General features: G+C 54.0%; 1 protein-coding gene across 1 annotated transcript; it reads left to right on the forward strand.

The window, feature by feature from the left end:
• Positions 1–8,020: 8,020 nt before the first annotated feature.
• aplnra (apelin receptor a) lies at positions 8,021–9,859 on the forward strand. The gene has a single exon (XM_068310865.1). The coding sequence runs from the start codon at positions 8,099–8,101 to the stop codon at positions 9,179–9,181; it is 1,083 nt and encodes a 360-aa protein (XP_068166966.1). The 5' UTR covers positions 8,021–8,098; the 3' UTR covers positions 9,182–9,859.
• The last annotated feature ends 5,468 nt before the right edge of the window (positions 9,860–15,327 follow it).

Genomic DNA, 15,327 nt, shown 5'->3' on the forward strand with positions numbered 1-15,327 from the left:
GGGGGGTCCAGGTTCTCCTCACCGCTGATGTGGACCAGATGAGCAGGAACCATAAACCCAACAGCTGGTGGGGCCCTGGGGCCCGGTCTTGGAGGGGGGGGGTCCTGGAACGGGGGTCAGTCCTGGAGGGAGGGGTCAGTTCTGGGGGTGGGGGGGTCCTGGAGTGGGGGTCAGCCCTGGAGGGGGGTGTCGGTCCTGATAACATCTGGTGGAGCCACGCGTTCGGCTCGTTTTGTCGGGGGGGAACGAGTCGGGGTCACATCTGGAACCGGAGCTCCTCCCCCTGACCTCTGACCCCTGGACCCGTTCCACCATAAGATTGGATGTTGCTGATTTGTGCCGGGGGGGGCTCCCCTGAGACTCAGGCGATCTGAGGCGATGGCGTGCGTGGAGGAGTGGGGGGGCAGGAAAGATAACCAACCAGGAGGCACTTCCTGTGGGCGTTCCCTCAGGAAGCCCCCCTCCCCGCTGGACCCCCCCATCTTGAAGCTGTTGGCTGCAGCGAATCAAACACGGCTCTAGCAGGAAGCATTGGATGAGCGCTCAGCATCCGACTCATCCGTCAGACGAACAATGGTGGCGTCCCGGACGGGATGTCCCCCCCCCGGTGCCCCCGGGTTCCTCTGGGGGTGAACCCTGACCAGACGCTGCTGCAGGTGCTGCAGGTGTGACCCTGTGACCCCTGTGACCCCGGAGACCCAAACACCACCCCCAAATGGCTGTGGGCGGGGCCAGGTTGCTGGTTCCAGGTTTTTACCTGAAGCTCCTCCCACTTGTGGGCGGACCACACACTGTAGCCCCTCCCCCGGATTTGTGGGCTTTGTGGATTAGTTCATCAGCTAAATTAGTTTAGCATAACCCCACCCAGCCAAACGCTAGGGCGGCTCTGATTGGTCCTCGTTCCTCCTCTTGTACTGATGTCATTGCCACGCCCCCTGGAGGTCAGAGGTCAGGCCTGCAGTGACCATTTGCTCCGCCTCCGCTTTACCACCTGACCGCCTGGTGGGGGCAGGGCCACAGACACACACACACAGACACACACACACACACACACACGCACACAGACACACGCACACACACACAAACACACGCACACAGGCACACACACACACACACACACACACAGACACACAGACACACACACACACACACACACACACACACAGACACACACACAGACACACCACAGACACACCACAGACACACACACACACACACACACACACACACACACAGACACACACACAGACACACCACAGACACACACACACACACACACACACACACAGACACACACACACACACACACACACACACACAGACACACACACACAGACACACACAGACACACACACACACACACCACAGACACACACTCAGACACACACACACACACACACAGACACACCACAGACACACACACACACACAGACACACAGACACACAGACACACAGACACACACACACACAAAGACACACAGACACACACACACACACAGACACACACACACACACCACAGACACGCACACACACACACACACACACCACAGACACACACACACACACACACACACACACACACACACACCACAGACACACACACACACACACACCACAGACACACACACACACACACACAGACACACACACACACACACAGACACACAGACACACAGACACACACACACACACAGACACACAGACACACACACACACACACAGACACACACACAGACACACCACAGACACATACACACACACACACACACACAGACACACACACACACACACACACACACACACACACACACACACACCACAGACACACACACACACACACACACACACACACACCACAGACACACACACACACACACCACAGACACACACACACACACACACACACACACACACACACACACAGACACACACACACACACACACACACACACCACAGACACACACACACACACACCACAGACACACACACACACACACACACACACACACACACACACACACACACACACACACACACACCACAGACACACACACACACACACACACACCACAGACACACACACACACACACACAGACACACACACACACACACAGACACACACACACACACACACACACAGACACACACACACACACACACCACAGACACACACACACACACACACACACAGACACACACACACACCACAGACACACACACCACAGACACACAGACACACAGACACACACACACACACACACACACACACACACACACACACACACAGACACACACACACACAGACACACACACACACAGACACACACACAGACACACACACACACACACAGACACACACACACACCACAGACACACACACACACACAGACACACACACACACACACACCACAGACACACACACACACACACACACACACACACACACCACAGACACACACACACACACACCACAGACACACACACACACACACACACACACACACCACAGACACACACACACACACAGACACACACACACACACACACACACACACACACACACACACACACACACACAGACACACACACACACACACACACACACACACACACACACACACAGACACAGACACACACACACACACACACACACACACACACACACCACAGACACACACACACACACACACACCACAGACACACACACACACACACACACACACACACACACACACACCACAGACACACACACACACACACACACACCACAGACACACACACACACACACACAGACACACACACACACACACAGACACACACACACACACACACACACACAGACACACACACACACACACACACACCACAGACACACACACACACACACACACACAGACACACACACACACCACAGACACACACACCACAGACACACAGACACACAGACACACACACACACACACACACACACACACACACAGACACACACACACACAGACACACACACACACAGACACACACACACACACAGACACACACACAGACACACACACACACACAGACACACACACACACACACACACACACACACACACACACACAGACACACACACACACAGACACACACACACACAGACACACACACACACCACAGACACACACACACACACAGACACACACACACACACACACCACAGACACACACACACACACACACACACACACACCACAGACACACACACACACACACCACAGACACACACACACACACACACACACACACACCACAGACACACACACACACAGACACAGACACACACACACACACACACACACACACACACACACACACACACACACACACAGACACAGACACAGACACACACACACACACAGACACAGACACACACACACACACACACACACACACACACACACACACACCACAGACACACACACACACACACACACACACACACACACACACACACACTGATCAGAGACCCAAAAGCAGCCCCCCCCCCCAGGCCTCTGGCCCCCTGTTTCCTCTGTGGACAGGGAGGATACTACACTGCCTCCTGTTTACACTGAGGGGCAAAGAAAGTGATGGGGGGGGCACAGAGAACCCCTGACCATAGTGGGGGGGGGTCCTGCTGACCCAACGACGGACCTGTCAGGAGAAACAAACAGACTGGCCACTGGGGGCGTGCTACTGTTTCTGTTGGGGAGGGGGGGGCTGCTGCTGTGTCTGTTGGGGGGGGGGGGCTGCTGCTGTGTCTGTTGGGGGGGCTCTGACCCACTTAGAGCTGAAGCTGCTCTTCTCGTCCTCCAGACGACACAAACCCACATTGTTCTTGTGCAGCGTCTTAATTTGGTTTGGCGTTTGGGGGGGGGGGTCATGGGGTCACGCGTCCCGCTGCAGGACCTGGGCGTGGTCCAGCTGCAGTCCTGTGGGGGGGTGATGGATGGATGTAATCAGCAGCAGACAGACGTCCACAGGAAACATCTCCCATCACGTTCACGGAAACCGGCGCTTCTCCAGAGGCCTGATAGCGCTGGGGGGCGGGTGGGGGCACCGGGGGGGGGACGTGGGACTTCTCCTCCGTGACTCACTGGCTGCCAAACACTGGGTTCAACAAAGCAGCTTGATTAGCGGGAAGAAGTCCAGAAAGTGATTGTAGGAGACAACAGACCCCCCAGACCCTCCCCGACCAGACCCCCCCCACCAGACCCCCCCCACCAGACCCCCCCCACCAGACCCCCTCTACCAGACCCCCCCCCACCAGACCCCCCTCCACCAGACAACCCACCACCAGACCCCCCCCAGAACGTTTAACTATTGTTCTGACGCCAAGAAGCACAAGAAGAAACCAAAACCACTGCAGAAATAACATTAACATTAATACATCATTGACCCCTGACCCCTGGTCTGACCCCTGACCCCTGGTCTGACCCCAGGCCCCTGGTCTGACCCCTGACCCCTGGTCTGACCCCAGGCCCCTGGGGGAGGCTGGTGGGTGTTGGAACCTGGTGGAGGGGAGTTGATTAAGATCATTTTCATCACTGGGGGTGTCCCCCCCCCTGGGTTCTTCCTGGTTTACCTGCTGGGGTCACATGACCTGCTGGGGTCACATGACCTGCGGAGCCTCAGCTGAATGTTTTCTGTTCTCTTTGTGTTCCACCTGGTGACAGGTGAACCCCCCCCCCCCGAGTGGGTGGGGCATCTGTTGGAATGTTGAGTTGTTTACCTTTGGGCTGGTGAAAGCTTGTTGCCGTGGTGATGGTATTTGCCCCTGGTGGTCCCGGGTGTCCTCCTGACCTCCTGGTGGACTGCTGCTCTCTGATTGGATCAGAACACAGTGATGTCATCCAGCTGGACTCCATCCTGGTTCCTGAGGGGGGTGTTACAGCAGAGCGGGTCTGGGCTTGCCCCTCACCCCCATCCAGCACCTGTGCTGCAGGTGAGGGCCCCAGACCCACCCAGTTCCAGGAGACTGAAGAGGCTGACAGGAGGAGCCTGCAGGGCGGGGGCGGGGGGGGGGGGTCGGCTCTGATGGACGAGCCACCAAAACAAAGGCAGGAGGGGACGGCCCCCCCAACGCTGGTCCCCGGACGCTGTCCTGTCCCAGGACCAAACCGGGACAGGACGGTCCCTGGTTGGTCCGTGAGTGGTCAGAGGGTGTGGTCAGTGGGCGTGGTCAGAGGCTGTGAAGGGGGCGTGGCTTTGGCCCCCCAGTGGTCGCCGTGTGGGTGTCTGATGACAGGAAGTGGAGGGAGTGGAACCTGGAAGTGTGTCAGGAGGTCTGAGCGACAGACGAGCAGCTGCTGGAGCAATCAGGGGGGGTGGGGGGTGTTTTTACTCCTGCCCCCCCTCCTGCCCCCCCTCCTGATTGCACATCAAAGTCCTCAGACTGTTACAGTCGTTTCATTGTGTGGCTCCTGACGGGGGGGCGGGGCCAGCGGTGGCCATGGTAACCGTTAATCTGCTGAGCTGCATCTGGATGAACCAGTTCAACCAGTTCAACCAGTTAAACCAGTTAAACCAGTTCAACCAGTTAAACCAGTTCAACCAGTTAAACCAGTTAAACAATAAACCAGTTAAACCAGTTAAACCAGTTAAACCAGTTCAACCAGTTCAACCAGTTAAACCAGTTAAACCAGTTAAACCAGTTAAACCAGTTCAACCAGTTAAACCAGTTAAACAATAAACCAGTTAAACCAGTTAAAACAGTTAAACCAGTTAAAAATAAACCAGTTAAACCAGTTAAACCACTGAAACAATAAACCAGTTAAACCAGTTAAACCAGTTAAACCAGTTAAACCAGTTAAACAATAAACCAGTTAAACCAGTTAAACCAGTTCAACCAGTTAAACCAGTTAAACAATAAACCAGTTAAACCAGTTAAAACAGTTAAACCAGTTAAAAATAAACCAGTTAAACCAGTTAAACCACTGAAACAATAAACCAGTCAAACCAGTTAAACCAGTTAAACAATAAACCAGTTAAACCAGTTAAAACAGTTAAACCAGTTAAAAATAAACCAGTTAAACCAGTTAAACAATAAACCAGTTAGACCAGCAGTGAAACAGCTGATCACTGGTCCCCCAGTCGGACACCACAGAAGAAGAAGCGTCCCCTCTCTGACCAGTGGTGTCCCAGCACGAGCTGAGGGGTCATGTGATTGTCCAGAAAGAAACAGAAGGGGCGGGGTCTGTCTTCAGACCGACGTCGGCCCCCACGGGGGGGTCAGGGGCCCCGAGGGGCAGGAGGTCAGCATCCAGAGCGTCACACGTCACAACCGGTAACCGTTAACGGTAAATGGTTCTGATGTCCAGAACAACCGGTAACCGGTAACCGGTAACGGTTACCGTTACCTTTACTGGTTACCGGTTACTGGTTACCGGTTACTGGTTACCGGTTACTGGTTACCGGTTACTGGTTACCGTTACCGGTTGTTCTTCCTTCAACACCTGAAACAGAATCTTTGTGGGACAGATTGTCTCTTTCTTTGAGGGTGGGGTGAACAGACGTATGTCCCGGTCTGGAACCCAACTCTCATCTGATCATGCCCCCCCCCCACACACACACACACTGCCCCCCCCCCAACAGAGAGGTGAGGGTGTTATCATCGCCCCGTTGGACCATCTGTCTGTCATCTGCTCACCTTCATGTTTAAAGGTGTTTATTTGTTTAAGGGAACCCAGCAGGCAGCCCCCCCCAGTGTGTGTGTGTGTGTGTGTGTGTGTGTGTGTGTGTGTGTGTGTGTGTGTGTGTGTGTGTGTGTGTCTGATAGTGTCTAGCACAAGCTTTTTTATTCGACTTACAAACATTCGGAGATACGAACAAAAATGCTTCACCATATCCAACTATCATCCTGCAGTTCCCTTTTCTGCCACAACCCCCTGGGGGGCAGCACGGCTTAGTTCACACAGCTCCAACATTGACCCCCCCCTCTTGTTTGTTGTTGAGTCTGTTAGCATCAGGATGCTAAAGCTAAAGCTAGTGGAGACAGTGGTAGTGGTGACCGTCTCTCTGACTCTGATCACAGTAACTCCTCCCTCCTCCTTCACTCTAAAGGTAAGCTACATGCTACATGCTACAAGCTACATGCTACATGCTACAAGCTACATGCTACAGTAAGTACAGTGGATCATCAACATTAACAGCTGACTCTAAAGGTAAGCTATTTATTATGGGATGTTTTAATGTGCTGTTATTGTTTTGGTCAGTCTGAGGGAACTTTAGTATTTAGAGTAGTACTGACATTACTGTAGTATTTAGAGTAGTACTGACATTACTGTAGTATTTAGAGTAGTAATGACATTACTGTAGTATTTACAGTAGTACTGACATTACTGTAGTATTTAGAGTAGTACTGACATTACTGTAGTATTTAGAGTAGTACTGACATTACTGTAGTATTTAGAGTAGTAATGACATTACTGTAGTATTTACAGTAGTACTGACATTACTGTAGTATTTAGAGTAGTACTGACATTATTGTAGTATTTACAGTAGTACTGACATTACTGTAGTATTTAGAGTAGTACTGACATTACTGTAGTATTTAGAGTACTGGTGTATCAGGTTGTCCCCCCCCCAGACTGAAGGAATGGATCCACTTCTTGTTGGGTTTTCCTGAATTTCCTGCGTGTGGAGACCCTGGTGGGTGGGGGCTGCTGGTGGGTGGGGGCTGCTGGTGGGTGGGGGCTGCTGGTGGGTGGGGGCTGCTGGTGGGTGGGGGCTGCTGGTGGGTGGGGGCTGCTGGTGGGTGGGGGCTGCTGGTGGGTGGGGGCTGCTGGTGGGTGGGGGCTGCTGGTGGGTGGGGGCTGCTGGGGGACGGGGGGTGTGAGCTACTGGTGGAGTGGGTCCTGCTGGAGGAGGTAAGCAGGGAGGGGGGCGGGCTCAGAGCTGTTTTTCTAGGGGGGGAGTAGGAGGGTCGTCCTGGGAGGGGCCCGGGGTGTGTGTGTGTGTGGGGGGGGGGGCTTTAAAAGGCAGCGTGGCTCCCGCCCCTCTGACTCCAGCAGCAGCCGCCTCAGCAGAAGCTCCAGCGGTTAGTCTGGGACCGGAGGGACCGACCCCCCCGAGCAGCATGGAGACCACCACTGGGGAGTACGTGAACTACGACTACTACGACGACAACGAGACGGCGTGCGACTACTCGGAGTGGGCGCCGTCCTACTCGCTGATCCCGGTGCTCTACATGCTGATCTTCATCCTGGGGCTGTCGGGCAACGGCGTGGTCATCTTCACCGTCTGGAGGTCAAAGGCCAAGCGCCGCGCCGCCGACGTCTACATCGGCAACCTGGCGCTGGCCGACCTGACGTTCGTGGCCACGCTGCCGCTGTGGGCGGTGTACACGGCGCTGGGCTACCACTGGCCCTTCGGCGTGGCGCTGTGTAAGGTGAGCAGCTACGTGGTGCTGGTGAACATGTACGCCAGCGTCTTCTGCCTCACCTGCCTGAGCTTCGACCGCTACCTGGCCATCGTGCACTCGCTGTCCAGCAGCCGCCTGCGCTCGCGGGCCACCATGCTGGCGTCGCTGGGGGCCATCTGGCTGCTGTCCGGCCTGCTGGCCGTGCCCACGCTGCTGTTCCGCACCACCGTCAGCGACCGCGGCAGCAACCGCACCACCTGCGCCATGGACTTCAGCCTGGTGACGCGCAACCAGCGCCACGAGTTCCTGTGGATCGCCGGCCTCAGCCTGTCGTCGTCGGCGCTGGGCTTCCTGCTGCCCTTCCTCGCCATGACCATCTTCTACTGCTTCATCGGCTGCACCGTCACGCGCCACTTCAGCAACCTGCGCAAAGAGGACCAGAAGAAGCGGCGCCTGCTGAAGATCATCACCACGCTGGTGGTGGTGTTCGCCATCTGCTGGACGCCGTTCCACGTGCTGAAGAGCGCCGACGCGCTGTCCTACCTCAACCTGGCGCCCAGCTCCTGTGGCTTCCTGCGCTTCCTGCTGCTGGCCCACCCCTACGCCACCTGCCTGGCCTACGTCAACTCCTGCCTCAACCCCTTCCTCTACGCCTTCTTCGACCTGCGCTTCCGCTCGCAGTGCCTGTGTCTGCTGCGCCTGAAGGGGGCGCTGCAGGGCCGCGTCAGCTCCATGTCCTCCACCCTCAGCGCCCAGACGCAGAAGTCCGAGGTGCAGTCGTTGGCCACCAAGGTGTAGGGGGCGCGGGGGGGTCGGGCCCCTGGGAGCCGGTCGAGCCCCCGGGAGTCAGACGGGCCCCTGGGAGTCGGGCAGGCCCTCCAGGAGTCGGTCAGGCCCCTGGGAGTCGGTCGTGCCCCCGGGAGTCCTGCGGGCCCTCAGGAGTCGGACGGGCCCCTGGGAGTGGGGCCGGCCCCTCGGAGTCAGGCGGGCCCTCAGAAGTCGGGCGGGCCCTCAGGAGTCGGGCGGGCCCTCAGGAGTCGGGCGGGCCCTCAGGAGTCGGGCGGGCCCTCAGGAGTCGGGCGGGCCCTCAGGAGTCGGGCGGGCCCTCAGGAGTCGGGCGGGCCCCTGGGAGTCGGGCGGGCCCCTAGGAGTCGGGCGGGCCCCTGGGAGTCAGACGGGCCCCTGGGAGTCGGGCGGGCCCTCAGGAGTCGGGCGGGCCCCTGGGAGTCGGGCGGGCCCCGGCTCCGACCAGCGGACTCCACGTGAAGCCGGTGGGACGACATGACGGACGCAAGCCCCCACCCTGCACAGCTCTGCTCAGGGGGGTGGTTGGACCTGACGCTGGCCCCGGCCGGCGGGGGCCCCGGTTGGCCCCCAGTCGGCCCCCCCAGAGAAGAAGAAGGGGTATTTTTAATTTGTCCATTTGTTTTTGATGATGTCACACTGGAGGGGGTGGGTTTGTTCTGAACACTCTGCACTGGGGGTGGGGGTGGGGGGGGCTGAAGCTTGTTTGTGAACTCCTGGGGGGGGCGGGGGTGTAAGGGGAGGAAAGGTGTTGCAGCTTAATTATATAGTGGAGGAGACGGGGGCAGATGGCAGATGACAAATGTTGAGCAGGGGCAGGTGGGGGTGGGGCGGGTTGGGGTGGGGGTGTCAGTGCAGTCGCAGCACCGGGGGGGGGCAGAGGGACTGATGTAACGTTCCAGCTGTGTTTTACTGTCACTAACTACTGTATTAAAGACGCTCTACCCAGTGGGTGTGGCTCTCTGTGTCGACGCCCATCTCGCCCGGCGCTCCGGGTTCACCCGCGGTGGGGGGGTCGACACCTCCCCTCCCGATCACACCGGGATCCAGACCCTAACGGGATTATGCAGCGCCGTCGGGTTCAAAGTGTGTATTGGCTCTTCTACCAGGTGTGCCCCCCCCCCCCAAAAGGTCCCACCCAGCCCCCCCATCAAAGGGGCGGGTGTGTGGGGGGGTGAGCAGAGAGCATCTGATGTGTTAAAGAGAGCCTTTCCCCGTCACCTTTAATAAAGACGGGCCTGTGTCCACTGGGGGGGGGTCGTTTCCCTGAAAGCCTCGTCTGTCGTCTCCGGCGAGACGGTAATGAGCTGCTCCGACATAATCACCGGTGGGGGGGTGGGGGGGGCTCTAATCCCGGCCGCCAAACAAGTCAATGTTTGTCCTGCTGACAACACAACAGAGGGCAGTTAGGGCAGTTGTTGGGGGGGCGGGGGCAGTAGAGGGGGGCAGATGCTCAGACACTCAGAGCTGAGGGCTTCTGGGAAACTTGGTGAGGGGAAAGATGTGTGGGGGTCACATGACTCCTGCAGAGATCAGAGGGGGCGTGGCAGCTGGGGGCGGTGGGGGCGGGGCCAAAAACAGTGGTTTTCGTCACCTGGTGCAACAGGAAACAGGAAGTCCTTAAAAAGACGTGACGTCTGGGTTTAATCCTGAACTCACTGGTTTGGACCTGGAAAGGCATTGAAAGTGCTTGAATTTACCCACAATTCCTTTACAGTGTCCACAGACTCATGACAGACATTACATCAGCAGCTGAAGCTCCGCCTACATTTATTCAGGGAGGGGTTGGGGGGGGGGTCAGGCAAACTGGGCCGACTGGTGTTGTTGGGATGAACTGGTCCTGTGGGGGCGGGGCTCCAGCTGGTCTCACCTGTAAGGTGTTCACAGCTGTGTGTGTGTGTGTGTGTGTGTGTGTGTGTGTGTGTGTGTGTGTGTGTGTGTGTGTGTGTGTGTGTGTGTTTTAATGAGCAGGTTTTACGACTTTAATTCCAACCACAGGCTGCGTTCAAACAGGTCACATGACTCACAAACGGGTCTGTTTGACCCGACAACTGGTTCACACTGGATCTGAAACCGGATCCAGTTTCTGTGTTCACACATAAACCACTCCTGAATCTAGATCTGGATCTGGTCTCCATCAGGACGAGTGGAAACAGCTGACGTTCTCCTCTGCTGGTGGGAGGAGTCAAGAGGAGGCTGCTGTTACCTGCTCAGGTGTGTGTGCGTGTGTGTGTGTGTGTGCGTGTGTGTGCGTGTGTGTGTGTGTGTGTGTGTGTGTGTGTGTGTGTGTGTGTGTGTGTGTGTGTGTGGAATGAAGACTGGATTTAACCTCAGAGAGACGATGAAGGGCCGACAGGAGACATCAGCTGACCCTGTGAGGTGTGGTCATTAGCGGTTCATTTCATTAGCTTCCTGACAGGAAGTTAGCTCCAAGCTAACATGAGGATCAAAGGTGAAGGGTCATAGGTCAGTTAGTGTTTCACCTCTTTGTCCGTTGTTCTGCTGCTTTAATGTTGATGGAGGTTAAACACCAACAGCTGTTTCTGTACATGTGACATTTTCTTTGATGTACACTAGCTGCTACATGTTAGCCGCTACATGCTGTTAGCTGCTACATGCTGTTAGCCGCTACATGCTATTAGCTGCTACATGCTGTTAGCTGCTACATACTGTTAGCTGGAACCATTAGCAGATGTGCTGTTCCCTGAGCTGAGTGGCCACCCCCCAATGGGACGGCCAATCCAAAACAAAAGGCCTCTACCCAGACCCCACCCCCCCACCCCGCTGCTCCATCCCACCCAGACAGCGACGTGTGTGTGTGTGTGTGTGTGTGTGTGTGTGTGTGTGTGTGTGTGTGTGTGTGTGTGTGTAAACAGAGATCTGACACATTCCACAACCTGTCTTCACCCCCCCCCACACACACACCTGTTGCTCGCTGTGAACAATATCTGCTTCTGGAACAGAGAACGACACGCTTCACACATGAAGTATATCCACATGTGAAGCTCTGATCACGTGTATTGATCTGATGTCATCAGCAGTCCTCAGCTGATTGGTTCCTGAGAGCTCTGTTTACGTCACGCTCTTCCTGTTTGGGAGTAGACAGGTCACATGACCCGGTCAGTCCTCCTTTAACGGAGTCAAGTTTTTGGCTGCTGCAGCATAGCATCATGGGAGTTTTTACATGATGACCTCTTCCTGGGTAAACCCCGCAGCTCTGAGACCAGAACCTGTCTGGACAGCAGAGCCCCCCAACCCCGGATAGTACCCTGTATTACAGTCTTCAACCCGTCGTCGTGGAAACCCCCCATGTTAACGTCTGTTTCCTGCTCACGTTTAAATCTTCATCAGCCTGGAGAGAGACTGATGATGATGGTGATGAGGAAGGTGATGATGATGATGATGGTGATGGTGATGATGAGGAAGGTGATGATGATGATGATGGTGATGATGAGGAAGGTGATGATGATGATGATGGTGATGGTGATGATGAGGAAGGTGATGATGATGATGATGATGATGGTGATGAGGAAGGTGATGATGATGATGATGGTGATGATGAGGAAGGTGATGATGATGATGATGGTGATGGTGATGATGAGGAAGGTGATGATGATGATGATGATGATGGTGATGAGGAAGGTGATGATGATGATGATGGTGATGATGAGGAAGGTGATGATGATGATGGTGATGGTGATGATGAGGAAGGTGATGATGATGATGATGATGATGGTGATGATGAGGAAGGTGATGATGATGATGATGATGATGGTGATGAGGAAGGTGATGATGATGATGATGGTGATGATGAGGAAGGTGATGATGATGGTGATGAGGAAGGTGATGATGATGAGGAAGGTGATGATGATGATGGTGATGATGATGGTGATGATGATGGTGATGATGATGGTGATGATGATGATGATGATGAGGAAGGTGATGGTGGTGATGATGATGATGATGATGATGATGAAGATCGGACTCGTTTGTGGAAACAAAGATTTTTTCCTGGTTTTCAGGTTTTCGTTCGAGGAGATTGATCAACTCTCTCCAGACGGATCAATATTGATTATTGATATCCCGTGTTTCCTCCTGGTTCTGATCCAGACCCTGAACCAGACACTGGTCCTGGTCTAGTGGGACCCCCCCTCCAGAGGACCAGAACCCGCTGACGCTCAGCGACTAGCAATGAGCGCCGCTGCTTCCGGGCGGCGCTGCCTTGGCCCGACCTGAATGTGGTCACGTCCCCCCCGGATGCGGTTGCCGGGACACACAGAGCTGCTCTTCACATCACTGAGGGGCGTCTGTGTGGAGATCAATGCAGCTCCTGTCCCCGACGAGCCGTGGCCAGTCCAGCTGCTGGGGGCTCAGGTGTGAGTTCAGGTCTCCACAGAACCGACCCGCAGGTCAGACCCGGGGGTCAACTCCCCATCAGAGATCTGTCTCACCGGGACGTGAACTCAAACCTGAAGGCTTGAAATCATCCCTGAGATGAGATGAAATGTTCTTCAGGAGGTTCGTGTCCAGCTGACGGGTCAGACCTCATCCCTGCTCCTAGAGCAGCGATTGGTCTGCAGACGTGTGACGTCATCAACCCGCCCGGAGGCTTTGGTTCCACATCGGGCTGGAGGAAGAGGAGGCTCCTCTTCAGCTCCCCCATCCTGCAGGTGGAACTCGTTCACGTGGCGACGGCATGCTGCCACCTGGCGGCCGGACAGCGATTGACAGCCCTCTGACGTCACTGGGTTAACGCTGGAGTGTGTTCAGTGTGTTTAGATCAGGGGGGTCAAACTCATTTTGACTGAGGGCAACGGGGGCTGTCCTCAAAGGGTCAGATGTAAGCAATAAATGTAACTAAATGTAACTCAGTGTAATGTAACTAAATGTAACTACTCCTTAATGTAACTAATACATGTAACTAAATGTAACTCAGTGTAATGTAACTAAATGTAACTACTCCTTAATGTAACTAATAACTGTAACTAAATGTAACTCAGTGTAATGTAACTAAATGTAACTACTCCTTAATGTAACTAATAAATGTAACTAAATGTAACTCAGTGTAATGTAACTAAATGTAACTACTCCTTAATGTAACTAATAAATGTAACTAAATGTAACTCAGTGTAATGTAACTAAATGTAACTACTCCTTAATGTAACTAATAAATGTAACTAAATGTAACTCAGTGTAATGTAACTAAATGTAACTACTCCTTAATGTAACTAATAAATGTAACTAAATGTAACTCAGTGTAATGTAACTAAATGTAACTACTCCTTAATGTAACTAATAAATGTAACTAAATGTAACTCAGTGTAATGTAACTAAATGTAACTACTCCTTAATGTTAAATAACTGAATTTCTGACTGATTCTAGTTCCAAACATTACAGTTAGACAGAAAAAACATGTTTGTTTGTTTCTCTGTTCTAACATAAATCCTTTTCATTTGTCAGGTTATTAAACCCACAGAACTCCATCAATCAAGGATCAAACTATCAATCAATAAAGAAAAATAACATCAGACACAAGTTAGGACGTTAACTTTGTTCACTACGTTTAGAGTTAAAATGGGCTGAACTACTGCATTGTGGGAAATGTAGTTTTTCTCCAAGCACACTTTTGACTTATTTATTTTAGACGCTCTGACCTTTTATGTCTCACAGGCCACATTAAATGATGTGGAGGGCCACATGTGGCCCCCGGGCCTTGAGTTTGACGCATGTGGTCTAGAGATAGGTTTAGGGTGTTTTGGGGTGTTGTCAGACCCGGTCTAGAGCCCCGTTTGTGTTCAGCTGGTATCTGGAGGTAGAATATTCTTCGATGTTCTGTCAGCATGTTGCCATAGAGATAACCCCGCCCCCCTAAAACAATGGGGTTGTTTTGGGGCGACACCGCTCAGACCAGTGTTGGTGCCACCGGATTCAAACTCCACATCAGGTTCATTCTTCATTCAATTTTATTTCTTTTTCAGTCACTCACATTTTTATTTCTACAGGAAGTTGACCAGCGCTGGGCGGCGCCCTCAGGAGGGTGTGGGCGGCGCCCTCAGGAGGGTGTGGGCGGCGCCCTCAGGAGGGTGTGGGCGGTGCCCTCAGGAGGGTGTGGGTGGCGCCCTCAGGAGGGTGTGGGTGG

This window comes from Antennarius striatus, chromosome 3, assembly GCF_040054535.1.
Source record: "Antennarius striatus isolate MH-2024 chromosome 3, ASM4005453v1, whole genome shotgun sequence".
Classification (NCBI taxonomy): Eukaryota; Metazoa; Chordata; class Actinopteri; order Lophiiformes; family Antennariidae; genus Antennarius; species Antennarius striatus.

Bases quoted from the DNA above. Each gene is read 5' to 3' on its own strand.
- aplnra (XM_068310865.1), top strand. From the start codon at position 8,099: ATGGAGACCACCACTGGGGAGTACGTGAACTACGACTACTACGACGAC.